This window comes from Archocentrus centrarchus, chromosome 21 (genome assembly GCF_007364275.1).
Source record: "Archocentrus centrarchus isolate MPI-CPG fArcCen1 chromosome 21, fArcCen1, whole genome shotgun sequence".
Taxonomy (NCBI): Eukaryota; Metazoa; Chordata; class Actinopteri; order Cichliformes; family Cichlidae; genus Archocentrus; species Archocentrus centrarchus.
In genome coordinates, this window is record NC_044366.1 from 33,383,747 (window position 1) to 33,396,792 (window position 13,046).

Consider the following 13,046-nt stretch of genomic DNA (forward strand, 5'->3'; position numbering starts at 1 on the left):
GTATTGTCTGCTGCTACCAGCCTGGTTTCCAGTTCTTGCGCTAACATTATCCCCTACTACCTCTTTTCTACCAGCATGGTGCCGGCGTTGGTTCCCATTAGACAACCAGACCCCATTTTGAGAGTTTTAATAACTAGTTTTTGCGTAGCTCTGCTGGCAGAGGGTATTTCCTTAGCAAGAATGCATTGATGGGAAAAATCTGTGAATTGCTTCTGCCTATCATTGGTGTCTTTATTGCTCTAGCCTCTCCCAAAGCCACTGATGTCAGTGGTTCCAACTTCAGCTCCAGCAATACCGTAGTGCCAGGTTTTAGAACGGGCATCCGTAAAGAAGGCTTAAACTCTAAATGGATAAATACTGTTGTTGCTGTACCTGTGGTTGAAATATCAATCTTCTGCTGTAATGTACTGAATCCTGTCACCCTAAAGTGACATAGTGGCATTGTTGGATGGGACCACATGGGTTGGTTTGATGCAGTAGTTCATTCTTTGCTGAGTTGTAGCTGGTGTCCATATTATTTTTGCACTCAGCAGTTAAGTAAAAATGATTTTGAAGTAGGATGTTGTCTTCTGTCCATCATGAAAACAAGATGAAACAATTATTGTGCCAAATTCTGCTTTAGCATTTTTGCTTTAATCTCTTTAATCTAATCTCATTTGTCTGTGAATCCAGCACATATCTTTCTTTAACTTACCATTTTATTTTTGTCAGTTGAGTTGCATTTAATATAGTTCAGTTAATATGTTGTGGTTCCAAATCAGTGAGTAAGCAAGTGGGGGAAATAAATGTGATGTTGGTATTGGTGGTTTTGGTTTTTGCCATTATTGAGCAGCTGAAAGTGATTCTGTCCAAATCCAAACTGCCCTGTTTAATTCTTATAAATTCAGTTTCTCCAGTGATCTGACAGAATTGTTTTACCACCTTTATTTCACCCTCCCATGTATGCACACAGTCGTACTCACTGTTCATTTCTCCCTAGCGACTGCAGCACGGGCTATCGCACGTAATTTGTTTATCCGTTGTTTAAATACTGACTTTCCAGGTCCATATTTGGGCACAGAGCTGGGACTATGCAAAACGGGTCTAGAAGGATTGAAAAATACACCCATTTGGTAGTATGTGAGTCTAAGCATTAAGGACAAGTTATCAAAATTAGTTTGGCCATATCAGCATTTTATAGCCTGATCATTTCTGTGTAATATGCATTGGACAAACCAAACGTCTAACTCAGTGTTCTCCATTGCGCCCTTTTAACGCTTCACTACTATTGCTCTTTATTTAGGCTGTTAGCTGCTATGATGCCCTCATCCTGAAAGCAGAGGGGAAAGTGGACCCTGACATTTTCTGCCAGCTCGGCCACTTCAACCTTCTGCTAGAGGACTACCCAAAAGGTGAGAGAACAGCGTGTAAACAGCTCCCTTTTTCCTCTTAAATCTCCATCCTAGGATCCACTAAGAGTTATTTTAGACTCTTGTTTCATTACTCTGCTTAAAAAAATGCTGACAGTGAAGTATTCTGATTAGGCAGTTTGTGTTTTCCTTCTGGGAAGAGTTTGTGTAGCAGAACTAAACATTTTCAGCTATTAACAATTGTAACTAATGGTTTACCTCTGTCCCTCTGTCTGTTACATGTTCTTGTACTTAGCATTATCTGCATACCAGAGGTACTTCAGTTTACAGTCGGACTACTGGAAGGTGAGCTTGCATGACTCTACATATGTGTAACACAACACAGCCAACAAAAAAGTTGTATTTATTTGTATCTATTTTTATCAGGGATACACAACAGCCTCTGTTATTCATAAGAGTGAAGTGACAAACGTCTGAGTCTTGATTTATGTGTAGATTCTGTTACCAGCGTGCAGGAATTGTTACTGTACATGAATACACAGCTTTGATCCTGACACCTGTTAGCCTTTTTTTCTTACAAAAATCATTGTAGATTACTCAGGTAGGCTGAAAAGAAGTTGCGTGTTGATGATGACCTTGTGCGTTTGTCTCCTTGTAGAGTGATATTATGTTTGATTTTTTTTTTTTTTCATTTTTCTTTCTACTGCTTTTGTTTTTGAGCTGGCAAAAAGAGCAGGCCAGCAGCAGAAACAGTGCTGCAAACACCCTGCGAGCACTCGGGGGGCAGTAGAGGGTCACAGCTGCTCAGTTGCAACAATGCTTGGCACGTCAGCATCCTTAAACCGTGTGCACGCACCAAATGACAGCAGCAAATGCTTTTGATTGGTTGACAGTTAACCTGTAAAAAGTGCCTGTTTCTGATTAAGGTTATCCACTGCTAGCTCAGAGCAACTGCGAGATGCTGTGATTGTAAGAGTTTGATATCGGCTTATAGAGCTATCGGATCTTGGTTGTAGTGTGTCAGTGTGACTATAGCGTGGATTTCCTCCCGTTTTTTTGCTGTTTAATTATCCTGTTGAAAGTTGAAGTGTGTAGCCTGAATTGGATAAAATGCACAGAAGATGGCCGGATGAAAATTGACAGCTAACTAAATTAAACAGTCTTGCAAACACAGCAAAAAAAATGGGATTTCATTTAAACTGGCTTGATTGCTGGTCTTTTAGTCAGCAGTGTTATGTAACTGTTTTGAGAGCTGAAGGTTGCCAGCTAGTTTTGTTTTTTTATATCAGGGGAGAGAGGAGTGTCACTTTGGAAATGCTGGGGCATGAAGGTTAAAGGCTCCTTTGTACTGTTAGATTTGAACTATCGCGAGTCCCTTTTACGTAGTCTGTTAGAGGTCAGGGGATTTAGTTATTATTCTGTTTTATGTAAAAGGTTGACAAGTGGAATGGTGGGAGGCTTTGTTCCACCTTTAACCTAGTGCATTTTTCACAGTAGCAACACTTACTGTTAGGAGGAGACCACAGCAGGACAAGAAGCTGTCTAAGTTGCAGTTCACATGACCGTCCATCAAGAAGAACCACAGCTTTACAGTAGTAACTAATTTACTAGTTAATGAAGGAAAGAAATCAGACTAGTCAGCTAGTCTACAGGTCGGAAAATGGTTAAAATTTAATCTGCAAGGTAACCAATTTAACCGAGGTCAAACGTTGTCCATACAGGTGTGTGTGTGTGTGTGTCTTTGTGTTTGTGTGTGTCTAAGAGCCATTTTAAACCATTAGTCATATTCTTCACTAAACAAAATGTCACTGAAATGTCTGGCAGCTAGCACTAGCTTTCTTTGTAGGTTAATGTCCACGCTGTGCAGATTGGGGTCCCACGGTGTTCCGGCTGAATGTTTTTCTCAGCCAACATAAAGCCGTTCATTAGCAGAATTAAAATAATGCAGAATCACGGTGGTTAGCAGGGAGTCGTCTGTCTTACTTTACACTTTGCTAGTTTAAAACTTCTTATCAGACAAAGAGAGAGAGAAGGGGGGGGGGGGGGGCTGCATAAGACCAACAGTCAACTGGTGTTATATGTTAAAAAAAAATATATATATATGTTTAGCAGGCTCGTATTTCTGCTGCCCACTAGTGTTTGTCTAGTGTGTGTATTCCCACTTTAGACAACATAACCTCAGCAGTGAAAGCACCATCGGAGCCTTTGTCGGCACATTTGACCACAGTTTGCGGTTAAATTGAAAACTATTTCAAACCTACAAATGAAAACTGCTGTTGTAGCTCGTGTGAAACGCCTCCAGCCTGCTGTCGCTTTGCTGTCGGCTTCCTCCAAGCTACGTTAGCACTCCCGTTAGCAGCCAGTGCACTGTTGTTAATGTGTGGTGTGGAATTGAGTGGATAGGCTGTAGATCGATTGGTTGTCACTTATATCAGAACCAGCTTTTCAAGTCAGGATCAGGACTGATATCCAATCCAGTACTTAAGGAGAAAAATCGTGCTGTAACTCTGTGTGTTTCTACCACTCCAGTTACCTCATCCACAGTCATGGTCAGCCTCCCCAAATTATGTAATTTGTTATCTTAAACTGCAAATCCCTAGTATGTTTTTTTTGTTTGTTTGTTTAATTTAAAGTCATACTTGGCCTCTAGTCAGATTGTCCAGTCATCTGTGTTATGATGGCGTGGAGCCCGTCCTCTCCATGTGGTTGAGCAGGCCCGTTCCCTTTGATGCTTCACTGTTGGGAATGTCCATTAAACAGAGGTGTTGAGAGTTCGATTGTGATCAGACCTGACAGCTCCTCGCACACAGCTCACCACCGTGAAGTGATAATGTGATCTCCTACTCTCTGTTTCCCCCGCCCAGCACCAGTCCTATCAAGACCTCCTGCCCCCTAAAACAGCAAAAGTAACATAAATGCTGTAACAGGAAGAACTTGCATTATTTATGGAGTAATTTATCGTTTCATTTGTGTGCATTTGTGGGGAAAAAAATGTTAAAAAAAAAATGTAAATAACTACGACAAAATCACCATGCAGATTAGTTAAATGCAATACTAAGTTTTCATGTAACACGATCACTGAGATAGAAAGTTAGGAGCAGCAGGGGGAGTTGCCATAGATGTTATAAAAGATGGACAAACCTTTGGGGCCTGAAAAGTGAAGCCAAAGCAGAAGTTTTTTAAACTGGTATTCTTTTGAATGGCCACCAGGGGGCGATAACTGTGGTTGCAAAAAAGACTTGTGTTCCTCGGCCCGTTTTTGGTCATGGTGAATAAATCATTAAGTGTAACTTGTAAATGTTGGTCATCCTAAATGTCAGAAAGGAGGATTTCCCAGGGTATGCTTACAGGTTAACGACTTGTGATTGACAGGTCGTTAGCAAACGAGTGTGCGGTTTCACAGTCATATCAGTCAAAACAAGACAGCGAGGGTGAAAACACTCATCTCGAGACTTCCAAATGGGGCTACACAAACCAACGGGCAACTTCACATTGGCGATGTGCATCTATTATACTGTTTAGTTTTTTTCCCCTCTTGCTGTGCACAACTGCTGTTTTCCGCTGCTTGCTCACGAACACAGCAGGCGATAGAGCCCTGTGCCAGGAGAGCAGAACATCATTACTGCTGTCCCTAGAGGTTGGGCTCTGTCATTTTTGGAAACAAAAAATCAGCTAGTAGGCTATGAAAAGTGGCAAGATCTGGCAGCAGTAAGTTATCAACAGTGAAGTGAAGCGTGGTGATCGCTGCTGTTAGTGAGAGAAGTGTCAGGCAGACAGCAGAGATGGTTCATATTTCCACATTAAAGAAAAAGGGGGGGGGGAAAAAATCAGGGTCCCACACTTGAAAACCAAACACCTACCCACTAAACAGCAGTGTTTGAAAACCCATTTTCTTTGGTTTTTAAATCAGAATGAGTTTTGAGTATGTGGTGTTGTACTCAGGTTTCCTAAACTCTGTGATTTTTGTCGTATTTGTGTTATTTTAGATGTGCAGCACTATCATTTACTGTGGCGCTACTTCTCACTTTTAGACATATGTCCGTGAGAAGTTTTAGAGCGTAATGAAGCTGTTTTTGCCCACCCCCTTTTACATATTTAGATTGACTGACTGCATCGCTAACATTGTTTTCTATCGTTGGGGTGGCTGTGGCTCAGGAGGTAGAGCAGGTCATCTACTAATTGGAAGGTTGGTGGTTCGATTCCTGGTTCCTCCATTCTGCTTGCCAAAGTATCCTTGGGCAAAGATACTGAACCCCAAGTTGCTCTTCGATGCAGCTGTTGGAGTATGAATGTGTGTGAATGTTAGATAACAAGCACTTAGCTGTAGAAGGAAGTGCTTGTATGAATGGGCGTGAATGGGTAAATGCAAACATGTTGTATAAAGCACTTTGAGTACTCAGAGTAGAAAAGTGCTATATAAGAACTAGTCCATTTACCCTTTCAGGCTGTTTTTATGTGTGTATGAAAACAGTAATGGGCTGATAAGATACATTAGCTAGTTTAGTGGCTGATAATGCCAAATAATGTCCCCAGTCCTTAGGCCTGGCAGGAGGTCAGTTTAGTCCAAGCAAGCTGCCATTCTTCCACTGGTGAAAACTCTGTTGATGGTGATGATGAAGGTCTTGTTAGCCAGCCTGCTCATTGGTCCAGAGCAATGAGAAAATGCATGTTTAGTGATATATGGAATGAGAATGGAGTACACTTAAGAAAGTGATTGACTGGGTAGACAGTGTTGGAAGTGAAAATGTCCTAAATAATTTCCCATTATTGCAATTCTGAAACACAATATTAAACTCTGCTTTTCACATTATTGAACAATATTCTTAAAGTTAACCAAATGGTAGACTTAACTTGGTGATCATTTTGAATTGACTAGAAGATTTACTTGAATATTTTTATATTTTTGTACATATTATTGTTTTGATCTTCACTTGAAATGTCTTAAATGTAACGTGCTCACCCCTGCTGACACCCTGAATGATTTTGTTTAAAAAAACCAAAAAGGATGTGGTTTTCAGTGTTGAATGTATTGTATCCAAACATGTTTGATGCCATTCGGGTTATATCTGCTAGCTCTTAATTTGACACAAAGCTCTGTATAATAAAAATTTTAATGTGCTGAAGGACGTCTGTGTTACTGTTAATAACAACTTTTCCAACCCTTGTTTTCTTCCCCAGAATGCTGCCTTTTTATATGGCCTTGGCATGGTTTACTTCCATTACAATGCATTTCAGTGGTAAGTGGTAAAATGCTTTTCATTGCATGCATGGTCTCTGCCAGTTTTATAATGATTAGTTTTTTCTAGGACTGAACAGGGATTTAACAAGCTTTATTCCTTCTCCAAGGAATGCTCTGACCTTTTAGTAAATAAACATGAGCTGTGTCACCTCAACACTGTGTGAAGACCAAGAAATTTGGCAAAACCAGAAAGGTTTAAAGGAGAGAGAGAACCATTGTAATGTAAGCTACAGTACAAGTCCGAGTCCCCCCTTCCCATCCACACTGAAGGCTGCCTTCGTACACTGAGCTGATACGCAGATAAGAGTGAGAGGAATGTGTTGTCCTTTCTGAACTCCCTGTGCTTAATAGGCACTTGACATAATGCTGTCAGGCGTCAGACAGCATTAGCTTTCCTGCGAATTGGAAGTACACTCTCCTGTGTTTCCCTGTTTAAGTGATTTTATATGCGGTTAATAGGCAGTTTTTTAAAATTTATGCTCCTGTGCAAAATAAAGCAGGACAATATTGTTGTCATTAATGTCCATGAGTTTTTACCTTTCTGGTCTATAGACTCGAAACCACACAGAGTTGAGCCCTGAAATTTGGCATGTGTTTCTTTACTCTTCAAAGATGTGCAACATGAACTGGAATATGTATATATCTTTACTAATCCAGGGGCGACTAAATGTATGTGGATAAAGGTTTAGGACCGGGTTTCTCAAACTGTGGGGCGCAGGGTCATGACGGGTGGGGCGCGAACGACCTGGGGGGGAAGAAAAACAAATGTTGAACGTCAGATCAATTCTCACTGCGGAACGAGGAAACGTTAGCAGGTACGTCAGCACAGCGACTAGCGAAACTCTCCACCATCACTGTCTGCTGTGTAATTAGCACCGTGGTGCTGCCGCTTCACCGCTGGGCGTGAAAAGATTTCATCCGGCGAAGTTGGGCATGATGGAAAAAGTTTGAGAACCACTGGTTTAGAGCAAGGCCTCCAAATATGGGCAAAATAATTTTGCAGAAGGTAATAAAATGTCTGCTGAAGGGTTTTCTATCATGAAGTGGGGCTGTAGGATATCCACATCAGTGAAGGTCTTGTGTCTTTCCAGTAAGTCAAGACAGTAGGTTCCCTGTGGGCCTGTTGATTTTACTGCTTTCATGAGCTACAACAGAAGAAAATTGTTTTCTTAGCCTAAGCCAAGTCCTTAAAGCTTTAAAACCCTGTTAATTGTTTTAGTAAGTCTTTTACTACATTACTGCTTTTCATGCTTTAAAGGGCTGCCCTGTTGATGGGTGCATTTCACTGAATCCCTTAAACTGTACTGTCACCAGCTTTGACCAAAGAGGAAATACTTTCACGTAACATCCAGCAAAGACCAACCAATATATTGTCTATAGGCAGTTTAAAATCATCTTACACGAGAGTGCATATCTCAGCAGTGGTGTGCAGCCAAGTGGCATCATAAAATAGCTAACTATTATATTTTTCCAGTTCTGAGGTGAAAACTTGGCTTTAGGTATCTGATGATCCCGAGTACTGATCCGAACATGCAAAATTAATAAGCCTCATTGGGCCTGATTTACTAACATGTGCGTGGAAATGTTCTTACCCTGCACAAAAAATTAGCTTGCATGCAAAATAACTGCCATCACCATTTTTCTATATGTAAAGAAATATGTTTACCTGGAGATGAAGTGGAGATATTGGTGAGTTAAGGCAAAAAAGGAGAAAGTCCTACCGGAGAAACTTAAATAATAGTGTCCGAGGTCTGAGGAGGCAGCCAGAAAAAGCACTGCTTTCCAAAGGGTTTCCCCTGGAGTGATGATGGTTTATATTTTAAAAAAAGTACAGACTCTACATAAAGTGATGCTGAAATAATGGGGATGGTGAATCTCATTTCCCCTGAGAGACTCACTGTTGTTATGAAAAAAAGACTACACAATCTGTCAGCCAGAGATGACAAACTCACTGTAATGAGGGAGAAAAATGTATATATCCAGATTCTCCAGCATCCAAGGGCTACTGCTGAGAAACTAGAATGTAAGTGATGAGATCAAGTTATTTCAAATTAAAGATAAGATCATTTAAGATGAGATGAGGTAAGGGATACTGGAATGTGTATGAATTCAAAAAAGTTAAAGCATCTTTTACATGTACTTTTTGTTAATATTTCATTGTAATTATGAGCATTTTGTGGCTTATGTTTTAGAAAACTGCAAATACTGACCAAAAGGCAGCAGCAGTATATTATTATTATTATTATTATTATTTGTCAGATCTGCGCTCCTACTAACAATAGTGCTCATATTACAGTAACAACAATTTCACTTCCTGAAACTTGACATCTCCACTTTACTTGCTCTTGCCAATGCAGTTTATTTGTACCTCTCTACCTAATCCAGTACTTGTTGTCATAAATATTTTGTCCATCCCCATCTCAAGTCTGGGCAATGTGTAACTGCTCATGAGTGTATTTTGGAGCTGCAGCCAACCAAAGATTCTCCTTGTGAAATACAATAGTAGTTGTGAGTTTAACAGGTTGATTTAATTAGTTAAGTATGTATTTTGGGGCATCAGTAATTGAATTTCAGGGCAGATAAAGAATGTTATAACTAATATTGTTAATACCAGGCTGCATTACAGAGGAAAAAAATGGTTAAAGTATTCCTAAAAATACTTTACAAACTTTTTCAAGTACATGCACAAAGCAAACCACCTGTTGGCAATATTGGTAAAAGCTGAAATTATTTGTAGTTTGGCAACAAGTAACAGTGTTTCCCACATAATCAAGATTATATTTGTGGTGGGAGTGATGTGCAAAGTACAGGCACACTTGTCTAAATGCCATATAGTCACAAAAATGAGTGTTAATTTGTGATCATCACAAATGAACCCCAAATGTGTCTAAATTGGCGTTGCAGGGGTGGGGGTTACTGGTAGCTGGTAGCTCCACCCGGTCCACTGTCCCCAGCCGTCTTTGAGTTTGGAGCATGCTGTGTTTGGTATAAAGGCGGATTGATTACTCCGCCCTGTGACGTCATTTCAACACTTTTCTACTCGTACCCACAAACTTGAATTCGTGTCCACACAGAAGGGAGGTGTTCGTAGTCGAAGAAATTAGAGTTGTATTCACAAGACTCACAGCTTTTAGATTCATACTCACATAAAAACAATCCTAATCCGCACAGTTTCTCAAATACGAATACGAAAGTTAGAATTATGCACACATCTTTTTGGCAGTTATCTTACTCCATAGCATTGCAGCTGGTGATGGTATTCCTCGATCTAGTCTAGCCCTCCTACTTCAAGTGTATCTCCAGAGCAGAAAACAAACTATTGTCAACAACTGCAGTGCAAGCTGGAGGAGTTAGTCTCCTCGCAGGGAGTGGGACTCAGCAGCTGAATGACAACAGCGACCTGACCATCCTTCCTGTGGGGAAACATGACAGGACAAGGACCAGAACAGCTGGTCATCGGTTAATATAAGGCTGCTCGCATGGTTCAAGTGATAAACCATGTTTGAGATTGCAGAATTGCAGACAATTTTTTTTTTTTTTTTTTTTTTATATCTGCAGAGCTTGTGTAGTCATCCTTTACCTTCCTGCCTGACAAATGTACTTGCTCTCTGTTAATCACTGGGAGCAGCCGTGCATATGATGTTTGTAACTGAGCCACTATGCTTCCTGTGGGTGACCAAGAGTCTTCTCATTGACTAAGGGTTAGCTGATGGTTAGGGGCCAGCTAAGTGCTTTTTGAGTCTCTCTATTCAAACAGTGCTTGTAGGGCTGTGCAGTCAGGTTTCATTCACACTGATTTGCACCCATGGTTATGACAGCTTTTTGAATCAGTTTGTGTAAACCAGCTGTGAGTGCTGGGGAATGTGTTAGTGGGGGAAGGGGAGACTGTCATATTGGGCCCTCAAGGACAGATTACGTCAACTTGGGCCCAAGGCCCAGAGAAATGCTGAGCTGTCAGTGGTGAATGTTGCTTCACTGTGGTGAAGTTTTGCATACCCAGAGAGATGCTGGCCTGGCTGTCCAGTCTGCTCCTACAAGCTTGTGATTAAAAACTAATATTTGCTTTGTGGTCATTAAAAAAAGCAACAACAGGAGCAGAAAATATTAGGTCATAAATGCTGTGCTAATTTTAATGTTGGACATTAATGCAAAATTTAAAATGGTCACCAAATGGCATCTGTATAATGAGCCAGATTAATATTTCAGACGTGCACCTTTTTATTGTCAGATGGTCTCTTCTAAAGCCCTCTGTTCATGTTTTGGCTTGAGCCGGCCTTATGCTGTGTGTCACAGTCTATTTTGTAGAGGAGCTTCACCAGTGGCAGAGAGAGAGGGGAGGGTGAACACAGGGGAGGGAGAGCGGGAGGGCCCAGATAAATGGGGAGGAGGGAATGGGGGCAATGAGTTCAGTCAGGCTGCTGTGTGTGTGCGCGTATATGTGTGTGTGTCACACAGTCAGCAGTGAGCTTAGTGCTCTGCTGTTTCATACAGGAGAGGGGCTTCGTGCTGATATGCAGTTGCCATTGTTGTCATAGCTACACAGTGAGTGGCTTCAATTGGAAACTCGTGTTTCTTTGTTTTAATATGCTCTTGTCTCTGTAGATGAGTTTATTTCAATATTGTTGAGAGATCGATGCTGAAAGGCTGCTGTCATGTTAGCAAGTTTTCTATTGCTCTGAAATACACAGCACTTGTGAAGCCAGGCCTGCAGATACAGACCAGATACAGATACTGCTAATGAATGACAGATTTGTGGCTTGATGCATGATAACAAGTGGTGGTGGTGGGGGTCTCAGCATACAGTCGGCCACCATTAATTCCTGTAAAGCTGTGCTCGTGGTGGGTTTATGTCCTCTCCATTTTTCTGGTGGCTGTGCTAAAAATGATAATAGAGGGTTTTGTTTAAAAAAAATGCCAGTACAGTGGAGTGTCTGTTTCTGTTTTCTGTATATCTTTAGATTATATTACATGGCACTGAACAGGAGTGGCCCTCCAATCTCGTTGCCTTTATTGTCGTTATACAGGATGTACATTCTATTCTATTTTATTCTAAACTGTTTAGCTTTTTGTCTTTTATGTCTGAGCTGAACTGAGAAATTAGCTCAGCAGCTTACTGGCAACTAGGGAACAAAATATCAAATCTTAGAGCGAACCTTTGGGCACATTATAGCATTGACATGTCAAGTGTATGTAGACTGAAACCTCTGTCACGCGCATTTCTTAGGTCTTAGTCACTCTAGAGTAAAAACAAGACAGCAGCCTTCCTGCAGTGAATTTTTTTTCTCTTTTTTTTTTTTTTTTTGCTGTCTGGGACTGATTGCAAGTAGTTGCAATAACCAGCTGATTGCCCAGAGGCTGAGCGTGCAACACCCTCAAACTCTTGGTGACAACTTTTGGTCGCAAGGCAATTGCACAGGTCGCCATCAACAGATGGGCAACGGTTTGCAATTAATTGCCATCTAATTTACAAATGCAGACAGATTGATTACAATGTGTTGCGCCATTAAATAATGAAATGCACAAACCTGAATTACTAAGATTTGTGGCAGGCAATTTACTGTAAACTGTCTAAAATTTAATAATGGGAAGACAAAGCATGTCTTATTTTGCACCCAATAAGTGTGATAGTTGCTACTAGGAGCACTTATTTGGAATGAGAGGGGGAGATGTTGTCAGAATGAGTGCGTAACTGGATGGCTCAAAGCTGTGAACATGGTGCCAAAACTTTTGGCTCTCTTCTGTGGCTCTTTCCTCAGTCCTCACTCTGAGTGTTTGAGCCGAGCCCCAAATGTTTCTTCTCCACAATAATACTGGTATTTTATTGAAACAGAGCAGAACTGAACTGAACACGGTCAGAAGGAGGGAGGAGGAGAATTCCAATGCAAGACGCATACAAGGACACGCCTTGTTTATTTGATTTGATTTATTTTTTACAGTGAGCAGAGCGGGTTCCAGTGTTTCAGGCTTTTAGCCATATTTCTACACAGAAATTGGTACACAATGAAACAGTCTCTCCCTGTCTTTTCTCAGCAGTCCACACAGAACAACATTCATGCTCAATGGCCCTTTTATGTCCTGTTACACACAGATTTTACCTCTATTAATAGGCGCTATTAGATATGTCTGAAAATGCAGCTCTTAATTGGACTGTGTTGGTATGCTGCAGTCCAATTAGTTAATTAGCTAGTTAAATTAAGATGCTCAATATTCCCAATGTCATGCTTTCTTCTTCAGACACTTCAATTCAGAAGCAACAATGCAAAATGTTTAATATGCCAGAATTAAGGCCCCTGTCCACTTAGCATTATTTGGTGAGCTTCAATGTTTAATTGTGAAATAATGTCAAAGTGCAACAGCACAGAATGCAGTGAATGACGGGCAGGTTAGGGTCGAGCTATTCATTCAGGAGCGTGGCTTCTCCTCTCTATTGAACCGTCACAGCAGCTGCACATTTCATC

At 40.9% G+C, this 13,046-nt stretch overlaps 1 protein-coding gene across 3 annotated transcripts in view; it reads left to right on the forward strand.

Annotated features, from left to right (window-relative positions):
• Positions 1-13,046, forward strand: part of kdm6a (lysine (K)-specific demethylase 6A) — a 48,702-nt gene that overhangs the window by 2,972 nt on the left and 32,684 nt on the right. For all 3 annotated transcript variants that reach the window (XM_030757630.1, XM_030757633.1, XM_030757631.1), the window contains 3 exons: positions 1,283-1,391; positions 1,645-1,694; positions 6,528-6,586. In XM_030757630.1, the coding sequence (XP_030613490.1) occupies positions 1,283-1,391; positions 1,645-1,694; positions 6,528-6,586 (218 nt within the window). The remainder of the gene's footprint in view (positions 1-1,282; positions 1,392-1,644; positions 1,695-6,527; positions 6,587-13,046) is intronic.